General features: G+C 44.2%; 1 protein-coding gene across 4 annotated transcripts; it reads left to right on the top strand.

The window, feature by feature from the left end:
• The first annotated feature begins 289 nt into the window (after nt 1–289).
• On the top strand, nt 290–13,341 carry IRAK2 (interleukin 1 receptor associated kinase 2). 4 transcript variants are annotated; one of them, XR_012057926.1, is made up of 14 exons: nt 291–785; nt 2,152–2,331; nt 3,630–3,794; nt 4,476–4,588; nt 5,954–6,148; nt 6,586–6,650; nt 7,074–7,188; nt 7,473–7,582; nt 7,953–8,148; nt 8,833–8,895; nt 9,918–10,118; nt 10,284–10,800; nt 11,095–13,150; nt 13,185–13,341. XR_012057926.1 is itself a non-coding variant. In XM_030283349.4 (13 exons), exons 1-13 carry the CDS (start codon nt 647–649, stop codon nt 11,211–11,213), a joined length of 2,151 nt encoding a protein of 716 aa, XP_030139209.4. In that variant the 5' UTR covers nt 290–646; the 3' UTR covers nt 11,214–13,341. The 4 variants fall into 4 exon arrangements, 3 of the variants coding, with proteins under 3 accessions (XP_030139209.4, XP_072790916.1, XP_030139208.4); XM_030283349.4 differs by having other exon boundaries at nt 290–785; nt 5,981–6,148; nt 11,095–13,341; XM_072934815.1 differs by having other exon boundaries at nt 290–785; nt 5,978–6,148; nt 11,095–13,341.
• Nucleotides 13,342–13,345: the final 4 nt, after the last annotated feature.

The raw sequence follows: 13,345 nt of genomic DNA, 5'->3' as shown, positions 1-13,345 counted from the left end.
CTCACTCCCTGCATAACCGGACCACATACTGTACTGCGTGATCTGTGCGCTGCCTGGATGGCGAGCCCCGGCCGCGGGATCCCTGCGCGGCATCACCTGGCGGCTTCTCAGCACCTCTGGCGGTGCCCGTTCCTTTCCCCGCCGCTGTGGGACGTGTCCCGCTGCCCAGCGGAACGGCCCCAGCTGCTGGGGTCCGTGTTTACAGCCGCTCTGCCGGGCTCCGCCGGGCCCCGCCGGGCTCTGCCGGGCCCCGCTCCGCCCCGCTCCGCCCCGCGCACAGCCCGCTCGCCCCGCACCGCCGCCCCGCCAGCTGTGCGCAACAGCCGGGAAAGCGCCTCTGGCTTCCGGCACGTGGAACTGGTAATTTGGCAACCGGGCTGGAGCAATGACCAGTCACGGGAAGGAAAATCCGATCTGCACCTGACGTCAGCCGGAGCAGGAAGCAGCGCCCGGAGCCGGCCGCGCATCGCGGGCAGTGTCGCGGCCTCTTCCCCGCAGCGAGCTCGGCTGCCGGGCCGGGCGGGCTGTGAGGGCAGCCCCGGGAGGAGGAGGCTCTGGGGGAACGGAGGAGAGGCCGGGGAGCGGTGCCCGCCCGGGAGCGGTGCCCGCCCGGGAGCGGGGCCGTGCGGAGCGGGACCCCGCGGCGATGGCGCTGCAGCAGCCGCCCCTCGCCCTCAGGGCGGGCTCGGCCCCGGCGCTCTACATCCACAGCATGCCCGCCTGGGTGCTGGAGGACTTCTGCCAGAAGATGGACTGCCTGAGCGACTACGACTGGATGCGATTCGGTGAGGGGCACGGCGCAGGCGGGCTGGCGCTCCCCGAGCCGGTGGCGCCTCCGGGACGTGCTGCAAGGACGCGAGGGTCGCGCTGGCCCCCGCGCTTCCCAGCGCTCGGCAGGGCACATCCTGTAAAGAGGGAATTCCCGGCACGCAGGTTTCGCTTTTCAAACACAGGTGGAATGCCAGACTTCTCTCTGTGGTCCCTTGGCTTTTCCTGGGCAGGCAGGTTCCCTCCCCACACTCTCTGTAATCTTTCACACTTCCCTCTCCAGTCACACTGTATCTCCTGCCACTTCTCACTGCCTGTTTCCACAGCGTCCCTCACATCTGCTCAGATGTTCTATTTTTTAATTTCCTCCTTCTCTTCATGTATATTCCCTCATACTTTGTGCCCCTGTTTTTCTTGGCCCTGGCTGTGTACAGTCAGTAAGTACAGAAAATATACTTCCTGAGTTATTTACTCTTTTTTCTGTGTCCCTGTACAAACAATTCTAAGCTGAATCTTTTCTTAGTAGCTGCCTTCCTTTGACATGACTTCCCTAACTGTGTGCTGAATAAGCTCTTACCCCAGTTAAACTTCTAATGTAGGGTGGGATTCATCTCCACTACCTTCAGATGCATAAAGTGTATTTCTGATGTCCTTCCAAAGCCAGCTGGGGTGAGAACTCAGGAATCTGCCTCCACACAAACACCCCAGGCCCTAGCCTTTTCCCTTCAGGCACAGCCCCTGTGAACTCCAGCTCTGGGGCTGTGTCTAGGTGTGTGGGGTGGAGCTGGGGACATATGAGGGAGGTGGGTTTTCTGCAGGTAAGTGAGCTGGGAAGAGTACAGCGGGGCAACAGGTGTGGTCAGGAATTGGGACACGTTGTGTAGAGTCAGCTTTGGCACAGGATCTAAAAATAGCTGCATTTCCCTGGTAGCTTTATCGGAGTGTAACTAACACCCAGGTGATTCAGTTATTGTTTGGCTCACCACAACTCAGGAATTTAGGAATGCAAGTGGGAGTGCAGCCACTCCACTGACTGCTGTCACCTGTTTTGGGAGAATCACCCCAGGAATTTAATCTCACCTTACTTTGGTACAGAGTATTAAGGAGAAAGATTACAGGGAAAATATGCTTAAAAGTATGAGTGGGTCTTCTTTTCAAGTGTGTCTGATAAAACAAATTTTTCCAGAATAGTTGAAGGAAGAAAAAAGATATCTTACTTTAGGAACAGAAATTTCTTCATGTCCACGTAGATAATTTATTGTGATTTTTCCTTTTAAAGATATGCAAATGCAAAACCAAACTGTGTCTCACACCTTAGCCTGACCTGCTTGCCCTTGCCTGTTTTTTCTAATATTTAAACAAATATCCATTCTCTCACACCAGCCTCCTATGTGATCACTGATCAAACAGAGCTACGGAAAATCAAGTGCATGGAGAAGACAGGGATCAGCATCACGAGGGAACTCATGTGGTGGTGGGGAGTGAGGCTGGCGACAGTGCAGCAGCTCCTGGACTTGCTGCAAGGGCTGCAGCTGTACCGAGCGGCTCAGGTCATCCTGGACTGTGAGTAGCTGCTCCTTCCTCCCATGGCTCTGGGCTGCTCCTCACAGCACCCAGGCCCCTCTTAGGACATCTCCCTTGCTAGCTGAAGAAGCTTTTTGTTAGAAGTCACATCCTGTGTCAAATTCTAAAATGTCTTCACTGATTGTGATTGTGGTTCTCTGCTCACTTGAGTAAAATTGGTGGTGGGAGGGAAGAGGTGACACAGGTGGACTCACCGGTCCCCGCAGCTCATCACCCCATCTTTGTGGTGCCCATCTTGGACCCTTCAAGAAGTGCTAGCAAGATGGGCTGTGGCCAAACCAGGGCTGCTGCTTTTATACGTCACACAGAGGCTGCACAAAGGGCCTGGTCCTGTGGCACTGGATCACATCCTGAGAGACAGCATATTGCAGCCCCTGCCAGGATTGCTTCCAGTCGCAGAGCAGGTCCCAACAGTCAGCCCTGAAACACAGACACAGCACAGACAAAACCAATCACCATCCCTGCAGGCAAACACTCGCCATCCCTCTGTGGGTCTGGTTTGCTCCCTCTGGTGTGTCAGTATGGCCACTGCTTGCGCAATTTGCACCTGCCGTAGGTACAACAGGGCATTACCTGCTTTCCCTTATGTTGCTGTCAGTTACTTTTTTTTTTTTTTTTGAGCTTTTCTCTGTGTCTGAATACGCTTATTCAAGTGATCCCTCCTGGGCAGATACAGAGGATATGTTGCTTGTTCTGTTGGGCACTTCAGAAAACTAAGCGGACCTTACATCAGCATAATTCAGTTCATTCTTACTTAAAGGAATCAGACACAGCACAAAGTGAGATCTTTTGCTGGCAGAATACTTCCCAAAGAGTTCTACATCCATTCAACAGTTTTTTGCACTCTCTAGTACCACTTCTAGATGTCCATAATTATGTTTTCTATATCAGTTCTTTAGCTGCAGTGCTGCCCTGTTTGTCTGATATGCAGGAAGTTGCAAAAGTCATGAAAAACCTTGAAAAGTAGGTTGAATAAGGGAAGTGATGCTAAATTCTGAGACTTCTAGGTTAACCATGTGAGGAAAAAGCCAGAATACAGGGACTTGCCGACAGAATGAAGGGACTGTCAGTTTTGACTAAAGATCTGCAGACTGTTTGACAGCTAGTTTTAAAACCCTGTAAAATTGGGACTTCACAGCATTCTAATACAGTAACATTTTAATGTTGATGTTAATTTGAAGTCTGCTGTCCTGGTTAGGATTATTTTCTGGTCACTGATTAGAGGCAGACTCTATTTTCCCTGTTTATCCTTATCTTCCCTTTGCTCTGTTTTGAAGGGACATCGGCCTCTAGTGTCACCAGCCCTGAGAAAGAAGAGTCAGAGCCACCCAAACAGATCATATCTGTACCTCCCACAGAAGGCAAAGTGAGAGACAAAGAAAATGCCATAAGTTTGTTGCCCTTCCCAGACTCCTCACACCTGGGAGCAGTCCCAGCAGGCAGTAAGTACAGTACTGGACTCCAAATTTGCTTTGACATTAAATGACTGCATAGCCAAAGCTGCTGTGTGTTTGTGGTCAGGATTGTACAATGAAGACACTGGTCTCCCAGAGGGGCACAGCTGAGTGTCTGCTGTTTTCCTAGCCCTACTGTCCTGTTTATTCCTGGTTGTCCTTCCTTTGGCCCTCTTGGCCTTGAGAGATGCTGGCTGTATCTGTTCTCTGGGATCTCAGGATGATTCCCAGGTCTCTGAATGCCTTGATCCCATCTTGGCTCCATACAAAGTCTACACCAGTGCATGCATGTCCTGCCCCATGTCCCTCTCTTCATGCACAGTAAATCTAGGCCAGCAGAGAGCTGGGCGGGGGTCAGCAGCCCCTCTGCAGGAGAGGGAAGGAGAGAACCACAGCACAAACTGGGAGAGCATCTGCAACAGCACAGGCACAGGGAGCTTCATGTCCCCAGCCAGGGCTGGAGAGGGCTGCACAGTCCTCCTGCAAACAAGAACCAGGAAGAGAGCTCCCTGTCTTCACACAGAATTGCACACTTTGACAACTTTTCACAGATTATCCTTGGTCAGAAAATTAAAATACCCCAGATCTTCATAATTCTTAGACTTTTGTAGTTAGTCACAGGTGGTGGTATTAAAAAAATAAGGTGTGTTTTCAATGCTGTTATCTCAGTTTCAGGTGCTGTTTCTGCAGGAGCCTTGTACTCCCTCCCTGCTCCACCACCTCCCCCGAGAGACCTTTTGAATTCCCTACAGTCCAATCCTCCTGTTTTATCGAGTGTGAAGGTAAATCCCCTTAGTGCTCACTGACTGTACAAGGAAAATTGCCTTTATGACATTCTGCCTTTTTTCAGTTAAGAGTTTATCCCTGTACTTGTACAAAAACATTGCTGTAGTGAAAACGTTGAGCTCGATACAAAGGGTTTGGACTGAAGACAGCACTAATGCTTCAGTTAGATTGCTTGTGGTTACATCACTTTTTTTGCCAGTAAGGACAGTGAGGGAAAAATGTACAGTATTACTTCCTGCTTAGCTCAGAAGGGATAGCATACCCACAAATAGCAACTGAGTTTGAAGGACTCTCACATGTAGATTTTACAGAGGACTTACATTTCTGGTGTGATCGCAGGACAGGACAGTATATACCACGGATTAGTCAGAACCATATACCTCTTTTAGTTTCATTGTACACTTTAAATGTGGTTTCTGCTCAAAACTGGGCTAGTATTGAATTTAAGTCATCTTATCCAAAGCCTTGTGTAGCTGACAACTGAAAATTTCCCAAGATAAAGGTTCCATCACTCTCTGAGCCCCTGTTCATGTGCTTACCCATCACAGTGGGAAAAGTTTTCCTCATATTCCTAATGATTTCAGCATGAAGTCTCCTGTTCCTTCCTCCCCACAGTTCTCTCATCTTTCATACAGTCTAACTAGACCTGTCCTGTTCCCAAAGTGTTTCCCAGATCTGTGGGCACACCTTAGTCCCATTACGGTTGTTCTTGGCCTGTTTTCTTTGGTTTGTTTTGTCTGAGGCTTTAAACTCATCCACAATAACATGGTCCAGGAGTACCAGCCAGGAGGGAAGACTGACTCAGAGTGCAGTAGTTTCAGAGTTTCTTGAGAAGAAATTAGTACTTTGTTTTCTCAAGTTGGATGCACATGAAGGTTGTGAAAGCTGCATGATTAGGCTCCAGTGGGACTGTAATTATAGTTGGTATTAGGACTTACCACCCTGGTAGCAACAAATTATTGTGCAACGGATGCCAGATGCTTCAAAAGTAGATATGAAGCTTAACAGAGCATAATTACATTATGAGGGACCCACTTTCTCATCCAACTGTTTCTTAATATGTAACCCAACTATAAAGATTAAGATCTTTTGTTAATCAGACTAACATCACTTCACATAAATGTGTGGGCTTTTAAACAAAACTAAGTCTGTTTCCTGGGAAAGGTGGAAATGCAGATTGGTAACTGATTTCAAGTTGCTTCTACACAAAAGTTTTAGATCAACACAACACATCAATACAGGAGTTACCTACACCCAAAGCAGTGATTGCTTAAAACACGGGAAGGAAAATATGGCACTGAAAGAAGGAAAAAGCATATTAATTACCATGAGATAAACTTGTTTCTTCTACAAATGTGTAGCCTTGCAGCTCTTCTACTCCTCAGCAGGAGACGATGGCTGATCTCCCTAGCGGGAGTCTCCTGTGGACCCAGAGGGAAATTGCTAATGCCACAAACAGTTTCAGTGACAAGAACAGAATCTGTGAAGGCACTTTTGCGGATATCTACAAAGGTCAGAGGAACAACATGGTGTTTGTCATCAAAAGACTCAAAGAGGCAAGTACTGCACCTTTTTCTAGAAGAGGTTGTGTTATTAGTATGACTTGCCCATTAGCAGTTCTGTACTATTGTGTGGGGAAGGAACCAGAATAACTACACAAGAGGAGAGATAAAAATGAAATTATGTAAAGAATTAAACCTAAATTCAGAAAACACACTTTGATGAATACTTTACTCATGTGAGTAGTTCCATTAACTTTATAGATAGGAGTAGCCTGCAATATAGATGCCTGCACTGATGATTGGATCGGGGGTGTCTTGACACTAGTTTTTGTTGTAATTTCCAATTAAGTATTGCCGTTGACTTAATGTTGGCATGAGTGGTACTTGCCTGTTTCTTACACTAGCTTGTCATCTAGAGCCTGCCAGATCGGTATAAATGCAAAGTCCTAGGAATTACTAATGACATTCTCTTGCATGTTTTCATTTTTCAGCTGGAATGCACAAGCCCAGATTCCACCCAGAGGTTCTTTCACACAGAAGTGCAGATTTGTTTTCGGTGAGTGGTTGGCTGTCAGAGCAGTGATGCATGTCCCATTCATGGTCTGCTGCTGGGTGTTCGTCAACACTGGGGCATCTGCTCCAGGCACTGTTCTGAGCTGGGGACAAGCAGTCTTGTGCTGCCTGCGTGGGGGCCCTGGGCAAGTAGCACGGTGGGCTACTGCTGGTCCTGGCTGAGCCTTGGGGTGGGGAGGACACAGTGCCCACCTTGTACCCCCTGCTGCAATGCAATGGGCTCTTGCTCAGTCAGCCTCCTGCTGTCTCCTGCCCAGGACCATGTTTGTTGTGCCTCCAGCTGTGCTTCCAGCTGCAGCACACCATTCCAGTTGCCTTGAATTTAGGAATTTACTCCAGCTCAGGAATGTATTTTTCTGCGTTGCTCTTATGTCATTTGCAATTCCCTGCTGATCTGTGCCTGCAGGTGTTGTCACATAAACATTCTGCAGCTGCTGGGCTTCTCGGTGGAAACTGGATCGCACTGTCTGATATATCCGTACTTGCCCAATGGCTCCCTGCAAAACAAGCTTCAGTGCCACGTAAGAAATAATCTGGCTCTGCCGCCTACTTGCGATTGCAAGTCCTGTCCTGGAATTCCGGGGAAAACAATGGCATCCCTTTGATTTCTGAGAAACAGGCAGAAAAAAAAGGTGCCTAAGTGCCTTGGCTGCAAGCACCAGAAAGGCAGCAGCTCTTCTCCTGGAGTTTGTAGTTTTGCCTGGAGTTTGACTGGGACTCAGCTAAGCCTTTGGTTTCCTAAAGTACCAATGTCTTACAGTGTTTTATTCCATTAATTACCAATTTTTTCCTCCTTTCCTTGCAGGATGATTCTGCTCCACTCACCTGGGAGATGCGAATTAGCATTTCTTTAGGCGTTATCAGAGCAGTGGAGTATTTGCATAATTTTGGAATTCTTCATGGGAATATCAAGAGGTGAGGACTTTGATTTCCTTGGTCACCTGGTAATTTAAGGATTTCTTTAACAGTCATGGCTAAAGTTTATACAATTTGGAAATCCATTTGCAGTAATTTCTGCTGTCTCTTTTTCTGTAGGGCCTTAACCCTTTTTTTTTTAACCTGTCTCTCTTTCCTAAATGAAGGAAGTAAATTATTTTAAAGTAATTTTTGGGTGCTTGTTTTTTCCCCTTCTTGCTTTCTAACATACTTAATCCTTTCAGTCCTATGCATGAGGCCAAATGCTGGACACTTTCAGTGCTTAAGTTTAAAAGTATAAAACTAATTCTTTGCCTCAAGATAAAGTAATGATTTTACCAATATTGTTATTTGTCTGTCATTATCGCAGCTCAAATGTCTTGTTGGATGAAAACTTTACACCAAAGCTTGGGCATTCTGGACTGCGGCTGCACTCTTCTGATAAAAAATCAGAATATGCCATGATGAAAACCAAAGTCCTACAAGCTTCTCTTACTTACCTGCCAGAAGATTTCGTCAGACATGGGCAGTTAACAGAAAAAGTGGATATATTCAGCTGTGGTGTGGTATGTTGCCTTTTTTCCATGCTCTGGTTTATTTTTTGATGGTTCTAGACAAGAAATTGAATGGAAGAGCAAGTACCTCATATGGTTATTTTACAGGCAATTTCATAATAGTTGCTGGCTCTATAATGTGTTGAAATCCTGCTTTTAGTTGTTCACATTCCAAATACATCTATCTCAGTTTGTGGCAAAATTAGGTGAATCTTTCAATCAAGAGAAACAAGTGTTTTTTATTGTAAATAAAGTATTACTGCTGATTGCTTAAAACAAACAAGATGCTCAAAATTCGTGCAGACTTATCACATGAACTTCTACAAACATTGCCTGTTCATTTGAATTTCAGCTAAAATAATTGATAGTCTGTGATGTCACCCATCTCCAGGTGTTTCCATTTAAGTAGGGAGTTACTCTGTTCAGTATGATTTCTTATCTGCATTTAGCTTTACTTTCTTCTTATGCTTTGTTTCAGCAATATCTATTGACCTGTAAAATCTGCGTTCTGGAGGTAGATCTAAAGACTCATAAATGCCCTGAGCTGGCATTGTTAAGCCATCTTAAGTAAAGATACAATATCAGAATGCATTCAATATTCAATAAAAGTTCAATATTTCTTTAGTTAGAAACTTATTTTTTAAAATTATAGTTAATTCTGAGCAAATAATTTTATCTTTCAAATACATTTTCTAGGTCTTAGCAGAGATATTGACTGGGATTAAGGCACTGGATGAAGACAGACACCCCATTTACCTGGTAAGAAAAAGCAGCAATAATGAACACCAATACAAATGTATGGGGTTGCTGTCATAAAAATAATTTTAATTTTATGTAAATACAATTTGATATTTGCTGTCTGCTGTACATGTCCTGCAGAAGGGAAGTTTAGGAGCCATATGCTGGTTCCATTAACGTCAGTAGCCTGCCTGCCATTAGAACAGAAGCACAATAGATATTCACATTTTACACACCCACTCATGGGTGCTGGCCTGAATTGCATTAGGAGAGACTGCAAAATAAATATTTAAGAGAAGGTTTTGTGCTGAAATGCTGCTGCATATTTTGTGCCAGAAGGAGGTGGTGTGAGCCACAGTGAGTGGGGAAACCTGGGTAGGCAGGAACTGCAGAAGCTCTTCGTCATGTTTATCAGGCATTTATCTTGTGCTCATGCCTGGAACTGATATCCTCACTGGTTTCCCAAGCCGAGGTTAGAGCTACATCAACCAGTTTCACAAGCAGTCAGAACAGCCAAACTCACTGAATGCAATAAAACCACCTGTAGAAGGCAGCCTTCACCTGCTTTCCTTCAGTGGCACGTGCTCCTGATTTCTTGTCTGGCTGAAGCCTTGGAGAGGAGAACAACAGTATTCCCACTATTTGCAAGCAATTCAGAAGTGTTCAGAGGGGTTCAGAAAATCAAAGATGCTACATTCCTGATTTCTCTAACATGTTATAAAGGCCTGTGTAAGAATGCTGCTCTACACAGTGTTGGCTCTTTTTCATTCCTGTATAAATGAGCACAAGCCAGCAAGAGCTTGCCCCGCTTTAGGAAGTTTTATATTGGACACATGCAAAGAAAGCCACTGGCCTTTTTTTCTCCTGTGAGAACAAACATTCAGTCAGTTGCATGAACAGAGATTATTAAAGGTTTTCAGTCTGTGAACCAGGCACTGAGGAACACCAATGACAAATACACAGCAATACTGATTCTCAGAGATTCAGAAAAAAATGCTTGTGTTCATTTTGCCTTCACTAATGCATCTCTTTCCTTTGAACAGAAAGATATGATTGCTGATGAAATTCAATCAGCAAAAGAAGGCTCAAACTCCAAAGTAAAAAATTTGGAAAAACTGGCTGCCAAGGAAATCTGCTGCAAATACCTAGACAGAAAAGCAGGGCACTTGCTGGAAGAGGTGGCTGTTGATTTTGCATCAGCCATCTGCCTTTGCCTGAGAAAGAAGAATTTGAACATAGCAGAGGTAGTATTTTAAATACATGGTCAAGATTTAAGTCTCCTTGTCATCAGGGTGTAAACATACAGTATTCATGTCTTGCTTATTTTTGTGAATATTCACGTAGGAGAATATGTGTAAGCAGGGGTACAGGAATTATTATGCATTCACAGATTTGGTTGTTAAAAACAGGTACGTGAAATTATGGAAATGGCTGAAAACAAATTAAAAGAGCATTACATCTGTGGAAGCAGCACTTCTGGATTCTCCATGAACACTCCAGAAGAAACTGATGATGAGACAGCCAGTGTGAGCGTGGATGTGCCTTCTGCAGTGGGGAGTAAAGAGGAGAGCAGCCAGGCAGCAATCCTGACCAGTGGCAGCCCCTGTGCGCCTTCCACAGGAGCTGTGGCACCCGACACGTATGGCATCTACGTGTCACGGGTCCCCTGCGAGTCAGATGAGTCCAGCAGCTTCATGTGGAATCCTCCAGAAAAATCCACCGAGGAGTTACCTAGCCACAAGTGCAGCAATTCCGAAAAAGCGGCGGGCTGTGATTACGGGATCAAGCAGGGAAAGCCTGCCCAGAGACTGCAGGAGAGAAGCCTGGTGTGCACCAGAGGCGATGGCATCCTGGAGGCAGCAGCTGCTGCACAGGGCACCTCTCCGCAGGGCAGCACAGACCTGGACTCTTCGTCTGCTCCACAAGGTAAAGGGGCCCGTGTCTTACACTACTAGAGACAAATTACTCTGTCTTCTCCAGAACGGCTTAGGTTTTTCTTCCTACTTTTAAACACATATCAGTAAATCTTTTGTCCTTGGTTATGAATTTACTAATAAATCTACAAAATATTTAGCAGTTTTCTATCAGATTTTTTCCTAAGCTGGTTTTGTTGTTTGGCTGGTTGCTTGCTTTTTCTTAAATTTAAAATTATCATCTATTCCTTAGACAATAGATGGATTTTTTTTCCCTCAGTATTTGGGCTTTTTTTTTGTTTTTCAGCCTTATCCAGAGAGACATCTTGGAAAATACAGATAAATGATCAAAAAAAGAAGCTCATGGAAAATATTTTGCTGTATGAAGAGGACAAGTTAAACAGTTCTGAACTTTTTGAATCATAAATTGGATGGATTAATTAGCAGTGGCCAGCTCAGAAGAAGAAATAAGGACTGTCTCCTCATTAGAAAGATGGTAAAAGTGTACTTTCACTAAGATTAGGTAGCAGATTTTGATCAGGAACGCTAACCCTGACTGAAGGAAACAAGAAGTACCACATGGAGAAGCACCAGAAAATACCTGTTCTATAGCAGATTAAGGCACAGTCCCACTCTGTACACAGAAATGCCTTCTGCCTTTCCATCTGCAATGTGAAAAGGAACAGCAAACAAGTGCCAAAATAATTTGTGATTGATTTGCAGTGTGTTTCAGGAAGCATCTGTTGGTCTCATTAAAGCACAGTCCCAGGAGTTTCAGAGCAAACACTGACCAGTGGCAGGCAGCAGTAGCCTGTGCTGTTTGCCCGCTGCCCACAGCAGACAGGACTCCTCAGAGCCCTTGGGGAGCTTTGCAGTTACTCTCCTGTTCCAAACAATCTTAGTCCACTTACTCAGAACCACTGCATTACCAGAGAGAGGTATTTTTATGCAAGTTCTCAGAATGTTGTACATAGCTTCATCTTGGTTTGAACTGCACTGACCACAGGTGTAGGTAATTAACTTCAGCCACTTTACTCTCTGAGCATCCCTCCACATACACATGTGACACCACTTAAGTTCAACCTTCCATTTCACTGTTGGGAGCTCTAAGATCATGTTTAATACTTCGTAGGAATATTTTTGGAAATTATTTTTTTTAGGTGTCCTTTACATGGTAATGTTTCTCATTGTGTTTCACATAGTAACTGTTGTATATTTTGGATTAGGGAAAATATTTTAATTTAAAATAGCTTTGATTTTTATAGGGCACTTGAAACATAATCTGTTGTATTTATTTTGGCAATGAGTAAAATATAAGCTAATAAGGGGACTTGTTGATGGTTCCACGCTCACCAGGCATTCTCAGAGGAATCCTTGTGGGTGTCCCTTAGTCGTAGGAGCCTTGGTCTCTGGCCCAGGGATCACATGCAAAAGAAAAAATAGAAACTTGTATGCTGGTGTATTTATGATCAAGTGAAACCCCCCTTAAGAAAGTATCACTTTTGTTTTTATGATATTTATTATTTTTATTATTGCTAGCATATTCCACTTGTGTGCAGTCTAGGGGAAAACAGGTTTATTACGGACCAAAATAATTATTGGAGTATGTAGCTTAGTTTACAGACAGGTGAGCTGCCTCCTGAGCACGGGGAACAGGAATGGCTGCAATTCACAGTGCAGTTCAGGGAACAAAAATAAAATTAATTATATGTAATTATTTTCAGTAGAATTGTGTACTAAGTATATATTCCTAGCTTTACACAAAAGCCTCAGACCTTCTATTTTTGTACAGTACCTAGTTAATTGTATGTATTATTATGAGCAAGTAAAAATATTTTCGCTAAAGACCTGAGTACTGGAATTACCTACACATTTCTCAAGTTATTCTTTACACTAAAAGCTGGTAAAATTCCTTAAATATAAGTGCCTTGGATACTGTCTTTGTATTTACCAGTGTCAGTTTTTTTTTTTTTCATTTTACCAGAATCAAATCAAGATAAGATTTGTACTGACATAAGAACTGGATACTCAGATTGGTCAATAGCTGCTTAATCTACAGGAGATTTATCGAGATAGTTTGTGGCACTGAAAATGTAATATTCGTTGTTTTTCACAATGCATTTTTTGGTATAGTCTGGGAGACCCGTGGTAAAATCCTCGTGTCTTCTCCAGAAAGGAATGCACATGGATACACTGCAGAGCAGAATAGGAAATACGAGAGTTTTAAACTGAGAAATGTAGTTTGTGCACAGTTCTGTTTCACAAAAGTGCTTTAGAGGTTTTGTTCTCCTGTAATCACCAAATGGAATTGTTATTCTTTGTCTTGTACTCTGATAGTTTTAAAATATTCTGAGGTGCTGTAGGTAGTCTTATTTAAAATATTCTGAGGTGCTGTAGGTAGTCTTACAGAGTTACCTAAATTTAAGTATTTAGCATGACATATATAAGACACTGTGGTTTTACGTTAACACTGTTAGGTAACTTGGCAGGTCACAAGCCAGTTTATGCATTACCATTTACTAATAGCTTTTTGAATAAAAAACCTGAAAATTTCCTTT

Source organism: Taeniopygia guttata, chromosome 12 (assembly GCF_048771995.1).
Source record: "Taeniopygia guttata chromosome 12, bTaeGut7.mat, whole genome shotgun sequence".
In the NCBI taxonomy this organism is placed as follows: Eukaryota; Metazoa; Chordata; class Aves; order Passeriformes; family Estrildidae; genus Taeniopygia; species Taeniopygia guttata.
Note: the sequence above shows the minus strand (reverse complement) of the source record. Positions and strands in the feature narration are given on the sequence as shown.